Source organism: Cuculus canorus, chromosome 11 (assembly GCF_017976375.1).
Source record: "Cuculus canorus isolate bCucCan1 chromosome 11, bCucCan1.pri, whole genome shotgun sequence".
In the NCBI taxonomy this organism is placed as follows: Eukaryota; Metazoa; Chordata; class Aves; order Cuculiformes; family Cuculidae; genus Cuculus; species Cuculus canorus.
The window spans coordinates 181779-195356 of record NC_071411.1 but is presented as its reverse complement, the minus strand read 5'-3'; the positions used below and the strand labels follow the sequence as shown (position 1 = coordinate 195356).

General features: G+C 41.3%; 1 protein-coding gene across 2 annotated transcripts in view; it reads left to right on the top strand.

Moving 5' to 3' along the window:
- The window catches only part of LOC104057207 (sodium- and chloride-dependent GABA transporter 3), a 71658-nt gene that overhangs the window by 47467 nt on the left and 10613 nt on the right, over positions 1 to 13578 (top strand). For both annotated transcript variants that reach the window (XM_054076216.1, XM_054076215.1), the window contains exon 8: positions 11740 to 11843. In XM_054076216.1, the coding sequence (XP_053932191.1) occupies positions 11740 to 11843 (104 nt within the window). The remainder of the gene's footprint in view (positions 1 to 11739; positions 11844 to 13578) is intronic.

Sequence of the window (13578 nt, the reverse complement as noted above, 5' to 3'; positions counted from 1 at the left end):
TTGGGATTTTTTACAGACTGGCTCAAATTTTTATTTTAGCTGCATAGTCATCCGAGTGGCAGCAGAAGAAAGAACTGAGTGTGTATTACCAAAGTGTAGAGTTGAAGCATGCAAGACTAAATGAGTTGGCAGCAAGTGGGAAGGGGGTAGAAATAGACCAAAACATGGTCTCTTTTTGTCTTCTTTCCATCCTATTGTACTGAGTACTATAGATGGGAGGTATCAGGGAGAAGGAAGTCGTCCTTCAGATCAAGGGAGGACATGCAAGGAGTGATTCTGAGGGACCGACAGTATCAACGATGATTGTGGATTGGAGCAGCATATGTATCACTCCATGCTCCTGACTGGGTATGAGGAAAAATACAGCACATCTGCCAGCACATCAGTTCTTTGAACATTTCAGATAAGCGTTTAAAATAAGCCTAAGATATCAGCAGTACAGTGTTTATTTCCCAAACTAACTTTTCTGAGACAAATCTGTCGCAGGGAAGAGATGGCAAGCTTATAGCTGAAAATCTAAACCAACTTTGCTTCATTACTTTGGCTTTCTCCACCCCCTCCTTGCATTTAATTATGAAAATTATCTAGGGAACTCATCCTAATTTTCGTACCTGTTGATCCCCTCATGGAGCTGGATGTTGTCAGTAGCTCCTCACTGAGTGATACAAACTTCATTGAACTGTCAGGTGGAGTCTCCGTGACTTATAACTGAGAACAATCAGAAAACCCAAAATGCACCTTTCAAAAAAGAATCTCAATATCTGAGATAAATTGGATAAGTTGTCGCTCTAAGAGCGCTAGAGGAATCTCAGAGATTCTTGGCACATAACTCTGGGCAGATGCCAGGCTCTCAGTCTGGTTCCAAGCAAATTCCAGCTACTATTCACCAGTAATTCACTCGGAGACACATACCAAGTTATCATCTTTGTGTCGGTGCCCTGCCAGTTGCAGAGCTATGGCTGTGCTCATTCACCCACAGTCAGGTTTGTCGCAGGCCAGACAACAAGCCATAGCTGACCCTGGTGCACCAGACCCAGTTCCTTCCTGCAAGTCTTGGTTGCACACCCTTGACAGCAGCACAGCTGTCTCCTGCAGACGCTACCAGGATCCCTACCTCTCCCCAGCTGGTACATTTAGGATTGCAGGCCTTTGACTCACATGCAAGTTGAGAGCATGGGGAGAGATTAAAGCTTAAGTTGGTTCTTCTATGATTCTGTAAAATACTTAACTTAGTGACTGTTGCTTGCTCAGTACCTAATCATTGATGAAATTCAGGGAGAAAGAGGCTACAGGACAAAGAAGTGGAGTTTCTGTTTGCGAATATGGAGTCTGAGGCTTTTTCCATTTGGTCTTTAGGTAATAAATTTTTTTTTAAATAAACAGACGGTAGTAAAGATACTCAGTGGATGTTGGCGGGAAGCCAGACCATGATTCTAGGATTGTAGGCAATTAAGTGGTTGGAGTAACTTTTCAGAAAACTGTATTGTATTTGTGATGCTCCTTGGAAGACTGATCTGCTCACTGAGCAGCAGTGGTGGTTCTGAAGAGCAGTACATGGCCAACAGTCACTGGTGGGGTTTTGTGAAAAAGACAACAGAAAAAAGGCTTTTACACACTGTTGGATCTGAAACTGGAGCACAGCTCTCCTGGTTCTGCAGCCAAAGCACTGTTCTCTGTTCGTGTGGCAGTTGGCCAGTAACTCAGGAGGTCCTGCTGGAACCTAGCCTTGGATTTGGCAGAAGTCTATGAAAATGGAGATGTAGTGGGTTTAGAAAAGTACAAAAAGAATGTGCTATTTCACACAATGAATAACTAGATGGTGGAACTCACTGCTAGAGGATGTGGGAGGCCAAAAGTATAAATTAATTCAATCAATTACAAACTGGTCAATTGTGAACTGCAAAATACGAGAGTCCACTTATAACCTGGTTCCAGCTTGTTTCTGCTGGATCATTTCCATCCAGCTTCTGCTGGCAGGTTCCCTGTCCTGGGGTGTCCACCCTGCAGGTCCACTGTCCTGCCTCCCTGCTATAAAATAGATGAACTATATGCCAGCTAGTCGGAACACGCTTATTGGAATAGAAGATAACATATTAGTAGCTGGCTGCTACACATTCATAGTTTAACTGATGTCTTTAATCTTTTCATAGCAATTACTCATTGTTTTCATTATCCTGTGCATGGGTTGGTGGGGAAGTTGTGCCAGGAGTTATACAGGCCTGGAAACACAATCATCCTTGCTTGGGTACTGGTGTTATCAGGTGAGATTAAGAAAATTTTAGAAATGAGTGTAAGAAGACAACTAGATAGCGTTAGTGGGATGGACAGTCAACTCACTGTGATGATTTCTTCTGCAGAATAGAATAGAAAGTAAGCATCAAACCACACAGTATCGGCTTGAAAGTGTATGAAATGATACTTTACATAAAAACTTCTGTAGAACAAAGATCATGTAGCCCTGTATGCTGTCTCCAGCAGTGGATCTAAGAGGATTTGTGGGGGAATATACAATATTTGTCCCTTGAATTCTTGGACAGCCAGGTCTTTTCAGCCCAGGTGATTTTCTGAGGTCTGTGTGGCTTTTTATCTTCAGAAATCCTCAATGGATTTCCCTTCCATGTATTTTTCTGATCTTCCCTGGAGCCCAGGAAGTCTTCTGGTATCCCCAGCATCTCTTGGCAACAAGTTCCACAGATTTGCTAATAGTGTCTGGAAGAGCTACCTGCTTTCATTCCTTTTGAACTGGATTCCTAGGAACTCCATCTGATGATTCAAAAGTTCTTGCACTGGCAGTGGCAGTGAACAAAGTACATTTCTTTCCTTCTCATTCATGACTTGCTAAGCTGCACTGATATCCCACCTCAGTTGAAGAAGTTCTAGCCCATTTGATCTGTTTTCACACAGAATCACAGAGTTTTCTAATCGGATAGTTTTCCAGAAACACCTTTCTTAAACCACAGGTACTTGATTTCCTAAAGAGCTTCTGGTGACAGATTCTTTCCAAACCGCTTTTGAAAATCAAAGTAGGCTGACATCACCTTCAGCCACACGGTAGCTGACCACTTCCAAGAAAAATGAGGAGCCAATGACCAATGGAATTTATTTTTTCTGCAGTTTCTGAGCTTTACCAGCAGCTTCTGTCATGTTTCCAGTGACAAGTATAGAAGGGACAGAAGGAGCAGAGGGAACAGGTTCTGGAAGTAGAGAGCGATGAACTCTGCATTGGGTAGTGCTATAGAAACTTGATTGGTTTCTTAATTTTTGAAATGCAGCTGCCAGTGGCACAATTCCAGCAGCCAGGCGCAAATCCAGCATTGAGGTGCCCACCTGCGGCATATTGCCAGAGCAGTCAAGAAGGGAAAATAAGTTCTTCACCTCTCAGCAACGCAACACTGCAGACTTTTGCCATTTGGCTTTTATGCTCTTGTCAGTAGCTGGAGAAGGTAATGCTGTGGGTCAGGGAGCCGTGCTCTTACAGCTGCTTTCGGTGGGGAGTCAGTAGGGACAGAGCACATTCATACAGTCTATTGCTGACTGCAGTCATCAAAAAAGAGGATGTGTGAGTAGAAACTACAGCTGTGAACAAGTTGACTGAGTCTCAGTGCCATCTCCCTGACTCTGTTGGGGAAAGGCAGTGATCTGATCTGATCTGATCTGAGAAAGTGACCAATCAAATGTTTAGTGCACTGAGCGCCCTGAACAGCCTTCAGTGCTGGTGCTGCAACTGTAGAAAATGCCAGAACAAAAAAAAAATATTTAAAAATGGAGAACAAGTTTTGAGAGAGAAAGGTGTTTCCACTCTGCCTGCTGCTCTGTATGGACGGTGCTGGTCAGTCTCTGCACAGCCTGCTCTACGGAAGAGGGGTTGTTGGACCTCATTGCAGAATGCGACCTGGGAAACAAGCTAGAGAGTTGATACATAGAGCCAAACTTCTTCCATTTATCCCTTGGCACAAACTCTCCAGCTGAAGTCAGTTCTTATCAGGAGCTAGCGAGACCTGTGTATGCACTTGCAGAGACAGAACACCTTGCATACTAAGTCTTGATCTGTCAGATCTGCAGATCAACAATACCTTCTGAGTGAAATGACCAGATAGCACAGTCACCTAAATGGGGAATTTCTCTGGCGGAATTTCTGTTTATGCTTATTTTACTGTATTCACTACAATTGTCCTGATACCTAAATGCCAGCACTAGAGTTTCTTTAGCAAGATGTTTGCAGTCAGGAAAATCCTCTGTGTCATGAAAAGGATTTCTGAACGGAAGATGTCATGATAAGCTTTTAAGATGTCATGATAAGCTTGTCATGTCAAGCTTTTATTTACCACTTAGAAAATATTCAATTTTATTATTATTTTCAATTATTAAATTAAATTATTCCAATCCAGCTCAATTTTAAAGTCTTTCTAATATAAGAGATAAGTATTTCTTTTCTTTTACTTTGCATATAGAGCCCTCAAGCCCATAATTTTGGCAACTGCTACATGAGAGTAGCAGAATAACTGAAGGTCAGAGTTCACGCAATAAGTGAAGAACCTTAACGTGGTACTGTCGATTCTCCGTGTAAGCAGCAGAGAGAAGCCAGGCTCCTCTAGAGGGCAGTTTATTCCACTTAATGACTGAGTAACTTTTGAGAAGCCAATCTCTCTCCTTTGGCTACAACAGAACTCGAGTCTGTTCTCAATTTCAGCACCCTCATTAGACTCTAACTGAGGTGGCAAACAGACTTTGGCATCATAACTATATTATAATCACCAGCTGGAAGGAGCAGAACCCTTGACTTACACAAGAATTCTGGAAAAAAACCCAATGTAATAGTAGCTTTTCTAGGAAAATGGTGCTTTGGATGCTACCCCTTTGATGGCGCCAGTGGTTTGCTCTACAGGCAGGAGTTGTGTTTGCTCTACAGGCAGGAGTTGTGCTGACATAAACTGAATCTGCTTGGGGAGTATCTTTCTGGCATCATGTTAGGCAGAGACTGACTGAGCAGGCACTCTAAGCCACTTCTTACCTGCTCCTGTAGCAGTGTTTGGGTTTTGTTCCAGTTCAGGCATGCCTGCACAGCTGGATTCTGCCCTGCAGCACAGCATCATCCATGCGCGGAAGGAATAGTTGCGCCTGCATGTGGCCATAGTGGTTTTAAAATCTTCCGTTGTTGTGAGGCTGCCGAACAGGGATTCAGACACACTGAATGGCCTTGCTGTGGAAATCCACTTGTGGAAAACTTAGTTTAGTATGACGTTTAGGCTGTTTTCAATAAAAAGAAGAATTCAAGATCAAATAATTCCTATGCTCCTATAATTGTGTTTTCTTCTGCTTCAAACTGTTTATTTTCAGATGATTTATTAAAAGCACAGTTTCAAAGATAAGTATTCTTATGAAGATTGCTTAGGAAGAATTCTTGAGAGTTATTATTTTTAAAGAAGTTAAATTAAATAACATTTAACCTAATGCTATATAACCTAAATATAGTTTCCTCTTAATTTCTGGGTTAAGTGAATTCTTTGAATAATGATTCATGACTAAAATATTTACCTTTTGCAAGTGTTTTCAGTCAGGGCTGAACACTGCATTTAGTATCTCCACTGTCCCCCAGCCTCTGAGGACGCTGAACAAGAATCCCGAGAGAAGGATCTGTTCTGTCACTGTGATACTGCAGTCACACAACTCTTTAACAGCAAGTAGGCATCTTGAAATGACCGGCTTGCCCAAGGATGTGGAACCCTGCCATGTCTGCTAAAACCCTTGCCTCACCCTCCCTCCAAAAACCAAAGAATGAAAACAGCCCCAAGAGCCCAGCTTTCTGGTACATGTTATGCAAATGGAATATTTGAAGAAAAACAACGTGAGAACATTTCAAGTTTGATTTGGAATACTCCAGGAATCAGTCAGAATGGCCTCTCTCATCAGTCCCTCAGCACAACTGGGGGACAATATTTGGGATCTCCTCTGACTGTCTGTACACATTACAGTGTTTGTGGGAGCAGCCATGTATCACACTCTGAGAGTGTTTGGTGGTAGCGTGTTAGGAAAGAGGAACACTAATTAACACTCTCATTTTAGAAATTAGTTATCTGCCCTTTCTGCATTTATTTATTTACCACTTATAGCAAATTGCATTGAGCTTGCCTCAGCCCACAGGCACACCCCCAAAGGGCCTTGCAAAGCCTGATGTCTCTGGGACACTGAAAATATCCTCTCTATTGAAAAAGGAAAGGCAATGGCTATTTTTTCTGTTTTTTTATTGTTGTGCATAGAATGAAAAAAAAATCAAATTCTTTTATTTCCAAATTCCTGAAGCTTTATGTGGTGCAAGTATGCAAGGAGGCAAAACTTCTGATACTTTTAAGGCATGCTGTGAGAGAGCTGTACAGCACAGCTGGAATGTGTCAGTGCTCTGGCAGTCTGTGCCTCCACCTTCCCACAATGCTGGAGTATTTTCAGTAACCAAGAACTGTCAGTACAGGCAGCCTTCATCGTAGAGGAATGACGCAGACTGTCCTGCTGATCCGAACTCTGTATGTTCGGTATGCAGTTAACAGAAATGATTCTGTGAAAAACAGATGTTGTTCCCATGAGATAGCAGGATTTAATGATGTTTTTGCCTCTTATCAGTACCTTTTTAAAAGATTTCCAGCTTGCTAGATTCCCAAATTGAAGCTGCCAATTTACTGAAGACAATTTTCATTTCTTACTGCTCAGTGACAGAAGAACTTTTCCAGCTACTTAGTGACATTTTTTTCCTCAGAAATTGTGTTTCTCATAGGGACAAAAATGTTTTTATACAAGTATCTCCTGAATGTTTCTGTGCATCTTATAGCATGAGCCATCTCCTTACCTTAGGCTCCAGAACTAAAGCAATGGAAACCGATGTATGTATTTCAAGGGAAGATTCTGTACGAGGAGATAACTCGCTTTACGTGTGTGCGAGGTAACTATTGTAGCTATCGGCTGTAAATTAAATCAGACAAGTTTTATCATAAAGTTAGTGAAAAATTCTTGGACTCATAACCACGCAGAAACCACCAGCTTCCAGCTCAGTGCTATGGAGAACCAGAGGCACATGAGTATTCAGTGTACAAAGCCCTCTTGAGATCTGAGATGCCCGTTAGAAATGAAGGTAATAGAGAAGTTGGAATGGAAGTAGGCGAACAGCATTGGATGCATCTGAACTTTCTCCCTGCCAGAATGAAGGTGAAGTAGGAGGCAGAGATTGCTCTTTTAATAAACTAGTCACAGTTTATGAATTTTAATGATATATCAGATTTACAGCTGGAAGTTGTTACCGTCTGTTGCTCCTTTATAGATGTTCGTTGGAGGCAAAGCTGTACGGATGTGTGGGGTGCATAAGACATGCAGCAAGCTGTCCTTGGTATTTGCCAAGTGAGGGAGACAGCTGGTAGGAAACTGGGAAAATAGCAATGCAAAATGCAATATGTTTAGCACCTTAGTTCTTTCCAGGTTGGGATTTCTCTTAATCAGGGTGTTAGTTTGTGTGTGTGAAACCTGCCATTGGGATATGCTGACTAGGAAGTGAATCCAAAGCCTTGAATCTCTTTTGTCTCTCCTGTTGTAATAATGCTGTGCTGAGTGAGGTAACTGACGATGTCAAAATGAGAAACAGGTTCGGAAGCCTGAGATCAGAGTTTGGAAATCAAAGACCATATATAAGAGTACACAAACCTTGCCTAGGCTCACTGCCCTGAGTGGGAGGTAAGCCTGAGTTGTCTTAGCTGGTAGCTCTGCAGAGAGGAGTGGGGTTTGGAGAAAGTTTATTTCTATTTTTAATGAACATACACTCTAACCTATATGAGTGAACTCAGGATCATACAAACTGGGATGTACAACAGTACTTGGTGGGTGCTGGTTGTGGAATTGTGCCAAAGCAATTACAATATCTCCTAAGTTCTGGGTTAAGGAGTTTAGGAGAGTAAACCAGTCTCATTAGAAAACTTCATTTCAGTCATGAAAAGCAGTCAAAAGGAGTGAAAGAGTTCTTCCTCTGGGGCCCAGGAGGAACTTCAGTGTGCACTGCTCCAGCACCTGACTTTCAACATCGGCTGGCAATGCAGACACATGCTACTGGTGTGGCTCCTGCATCGAGGAGAGTCGCCAGGTTTTAACAGGGTGGTACTTGGCTAACAATTATGCCTCGGAAAATTAGCATTTAAATATGCATAAAGTAATCTGAGCTATAGTGTTGGTCTCCAAAGGCAGCAATGAATAAACAGAACTTCAAGTATTTAGGTCTTTCTTGCCCTCAGCTCACCATTCTCATAATGAATACCCTGCATTCATCCTGTCTGGAAGTAACATTAGCAGAAGGTAGGAGAGAGACTGCCTAGCAACCCACAGAAATCCCAAAGAGAGGTGGAAAGGAAGTTATTTTCATGTAATTATTCACTTCTACAAAAGCTGGTGTCAGGTAGACACTAGAAACATAGCTGTTGTATTATTCGTCTAACCTACTTTTAATCTTTTGAGAATCACTACCATTAAAGACAGGGAAAAAGAGCTTAATTCAGCCATTTTCTGCCTGGCCGTTTAAGTTGTGTTTTCCTGCTCTAATGAAGGCTCAGCTTTCAGAAACTGTGTTGTTTAAAACCCCCTGGGTAGTAAACTGCAGAAACAAACCAAGTCCTGTGTCCAAAACTCAACATTTTTTGCTGCTTCTGCACAATACACAGTTCATATTTTGGTTTGGTTTAGTTTCCCATTTAGTGTTGTTTCCCATTGAGTTGAGAGAGAGCAGCAAGGTAATTTTTCTTTATTTCTTTTGTTTTCCTTTTTTCGCCCCCCCCCCCCCCAGAAGGCGTTTGGGGACAGAGGGCAGGGGTTAAAGAGCTTATTTATTTTGGGTAACACTGTTGGTGCCAGCGCACTTGGATCCAGCAGGTTTTTTTACTTCACTTTTGTGAAGGAGGGGCACGATTCCTGGGAGGTGACTGAGTGGAGCTAACGGAGAGATATTTTAGTGCACTTCTTGCCATCCGGATAAGCCTGGGGGAGCTGTGCTTCACTAATAAAACATGGTGCTAAACTCTGTGCTAAACTCTTTTACATCCACTGCAACTTTTTACATCGTTGCGACTTTGAAAAGTCTTTTACATCCTTGCGACTTTGAAGCAGCATGAGGACAGGCACATTTCCAGTGAATAGTCTGATTTACAAGCCTTATTTTTCTACATCCCACTTCTAGCAGTTTCAATAGGTGCAGATTAGATAACTTTAGCCATCGAAATTTTTCTTTTAAAGGAGCATAGTTAATGGAATGTAAGTATATAAAAAATATGTTTAACTACTATTGAAAGTATATTGGTTGAGGCAGCGACTTCCAGAATGGTTTATCATGAATATCATCTTAAAACCTCTGAGAAGCTTTAACCTGTGTCTTTAGTTAAGGTCCTACTCTACTCAGAATAAAATCGCATTGCAACAGTCCCTACTGCTCACCAGTTGTTCCAAGATTTCAGTTCCAGTCAGGAACCTGTGAACTAGGCAGTAAGAAGCTTTTCATTGTGAGCCCTGGGATTAACCAGTTTAATTTTGGGAAGTATCTTTTTGTCTGATTTCTAAATAAATGTGTCTTTTTTAATTAACTCAGTTGAAAAGATTTGTGGACCTTTTTTAAAAAACTAAAGTTATACCAGGATCAGAAAATCAGTCTCTTTTTGCTGAATTACAGTCAAAGATGAAAAGCTGTGCAGTTACAATAACTGTCTTGATTATGTGGGAAAATGAAAGTAATAAAGTTTATTCTTCCCTGTTTGAATTTTCATCAGGATTCATAGGACAAGATACATTATCAGTGTGCTGCTAGTCAGAAAAAGAGCAGAATGCGTGCAAGAAATGGGTTGGTTCACTTAGAACATCTGCATTTTCTAAGAGTTTGGGTTGTTTTGAGAACAGAACAGTACTTTGAGCTGTAATATGTATTTTGTGCAGTTACATAGCCCAGATATTCAGCTGATTTTTGTGTTAGCTGCTATTGAAGAAAAAAATTCAGTTGATTACAAGAACAGCAATTAGAGAATAAATGAAAACTGGTTACAATTTTCTTTTTCCTGCCTTTGAACAGAGCTTTCAGTTGATGGCAGTGAGTTGCCCAGGGTATAAACTTTGGTGCTGTCTGCAGGAGGATCTACAGGCACTGCGTGTCCTGCTCCATGTGGCTCTGGGGCAGGCGCTTTGGCCTCTTCTCCACCTGTTTTGACACAGCATTCTGCATTGACACTGGAAATACCCAGAATGAATCGCCACCTTGGCTGGTGGGGTGTCATGTGTATGTACAACATGTCACCTTGGTTAGCACACAAGAAGGTGTCCAAACAAACCCAAACCATACACATAGACCTGTTGCTGTCCTTCCAGCACACAGAAATCCAGGCTGCATACAACAGCCTGCCTGCCATCCTGGTTTTCTCTCCTTGCTGTTGTCAGCTATGCTATGCCATGCCACATGTAATAGTTTGTGATGTAGCTGAGTCTTCATCATGAATAAGCTGGGAAAAAAAGTACTTTACTTTGACTGAGAGGTAGAATATTCGGTCCTCTTCCTACTGCTTATTTTATCATTTTTCTTAGAAGATACATTCATATATACCTGAAAGTGTAACTTGTGGCAGAGGAATGTAATAAACAGCAATTTAAGGGATGTGTTGGGAATGGATTTTATAGTTGCACATTACCCTACAATGTGTCAGCACACTTCAATCCATAGAGCGACTCTTAGTTTCCTAGTGACTTCAGAAGTTCATCTGAGTGATATTGTCATTTACTTAAGAGGTGTGGGTTCTGAGACTGGAAAAAATAGTCTTGTAAGTAAAAAACGGTCACTAGCTGTTGGGGCACAAACAGGAATAACGGATCTGTAATATCAGTTGCATGGCTTCAGAACATTTACATGTCTAAGGTTGTGACAAATATACAACAGATAGTCCATCTCTTGTGTTTTTCCGGCCACCAAATATCTACCTATGGTTCCTGAATTTATTTCCCTATTGGCCATTTCCTTGATCAGTTGTAGATGGTTTTACCATTCCAGAAACCTGAAATTGAAATATTAATGGTCATCACAAATTAAACATCACTGATTCTCTTTGGTATCAGCCCCAAAGAAGCTACATTGATTCTATTGTTCCATTTATATATAACATTACTGCCTCCTTCCTGTTTAGACATTAGCTGTAGGTGCTGATGGAATTTATAGATTGATGTCATGTAGTGCAACAAAACAAAGGGCTCTTCTGTCTGATTCAGCTTTTATCGAATATGTAAACAATTTGACCACAGAATATGTTTCTTATAAAAGTATTATCCCTGAATGGCACATTTTGTCTTTGGAGTACTTTTTCACACTAAATTTTTTAATTTTAATAAATCTTACCAAGTGAGAATGAGATAGTCCATTATCTATGAGATTCTATTTAGGTTGCAATTGCTAACACCTGATAGTGTTAATAAAACTGTTAAAGACTCTACGCTGGGTGAAGTGCTTCTCCAGAAATTTTCTCCTATACAGAGCTTAGGTTGAACTCATAAGGACCAGCTGAGTTACTCCTTGTTTATGCCACTGGGAAGGAGAAGGGAATTTAACTCACAGCATATTTTGTTTTAAGGCTGTGCCTTACAAAACTTACCCAGACCCTGTGAAGTTGCCTCTGCAGGTTTGCTGTCAATACATGCATAAAGGAGATTCCTCCTTGGCCTTTGTTAACCACTCCATTGTTTTGTCTCCAGGTGTGGGTGGACGCCGGTACTCAGATATTTTTCTCTTACGCAATCTGCTTGGGGTGCCTGACAGCCCTGGGTAGTTACAACAACTACAATAATAACTGCTACAGGTAACGTCTCCTACACCTTAGTTTTGCATGGTTTCAGTGATGGAAGCGCCCAAGTACTTACCCGGGTTTATTTAAAATTTATCTACGGAGTACAGGCTGCTCCCCAAGGACTGGTGAAGAACCAGGTCCATCCCACTGAAGTAGCATCTCCTTTTTCCCCAAAAAAGTATTGAAAAATACATCTTTCTGACACAAACAGGGTTTCATTGCACTTATTCTCACCACTGAACTCAACAGTTTCTTAGGTGAGATAAGCTGGGGTGAGAATCTCTCCAGAGCTACTTGAGTGCTGAAATGCACTGAGAAGGACTGTTAGGAAGATGATCTTTTCCTTTGCTGTATTGCTCTGCAATGCACAGGGAGCTCTGTGCTCCTACTTTCCTTTTAGATGGCTGTTTTGCTGTAAAATATCCAAGGTGTGTAACTGGCCTGGCTGTGCAAAACTACAGGAAGGTGTTTCATATGAAAAGCAAATTAATAACAGGTTAGAATTCTGACCGTTTCCAGAATTTGCAGAAAGTGTTTTAAAGGACGTATTTACCTCTGCTAGCAGACAAAACAGTGCTAGAGAGTCCATGCGTTAACGAAGTGTGGATATCCATGGGCTTCTCCACGTTTGAGTCTTGATCTACGAATGGGAGCATTGAATTCTGTTTCACATCTGGACAAATGTTGGCAATTTATTGATGATAAATATATCAATTAACTCAAAATAATGGTGAAAATTAACTGTAGATAAGGTGATGAGAGCAAGCCAAAGCCTCTATTGGCCCAATGGCTGTAGTTCAGCTGGTCACTCACTGGCAGTGTTGAGATGTGTCTGCTTCCTGCTCTCAGAGGGTACATGCCTAAAGCTAAGGTGAGGCACAGAAACAGGAAGTGCTTTGAACACATGGGAGGCAGTGCAGGCTCATTAGTGAAGGAAGAAGATGCTGGAACCGGTCACCTCACTTTCAGCTTAATGAGTTGACGAAATAAAGTTACAGGACAAAAGTCCCAAATGAAACAAGCACCAGGACCCAGAAACTATGCCAGGACTTCGAAAGTACAAACTGTCTTTGATTATCAAAAAACTACCAATCTGTCAAAGATGGGAATGGTGATCGCAGATGTGAGTTCAGAACCCGTTAGATTTTACAGCATTATTTGTTCTCAGAGGTAGCTTGCGCAAAGATTTCCTTCTGATCTGTAGTAGGATAAACTAAACTGCACTGTAGGTTTGGCAGAGCTACAGGCTTGCCTTGTGTTTCAATGGCTTAGAATCCTCATTTGCTTACAAGTGTCTACGTTAGATTTCTCAAGTGTGCAGCTGTCTCTCATAGCAAACCATCTTACAAGACTGCATATCATGAGAAATCATTCCTGCTTCATTATCTCTCAAGCCTGAAGTGCTGTCTGGAAGCAGGATGAACAGTATTTCACTGAGCTCTGGGGAAAGATCACACCTTTCTGCAAGATTATTTTTCCTTTTTTTAAAGTGACTTTACTATTGTGACATTTCCAATCTGGGAAGATAAATCTCTCTTCTCCTTGGCCTTGCAGTTGTCATTGGTTGATGTGCAGGATACACAGGGCTGAGAGATCAGTGTCTGCACACTGGCATTGCCTACTTGTTAGCCCCTTTTTGAGGCATAGACAGAGTTTTTAGATTATTTATGGTGCTTTTCATTACCACAGTTTCTTAAAAAGTGTTTATAAACCAAACTGGAATTGTGTTTTGTATGGATGTGTATTG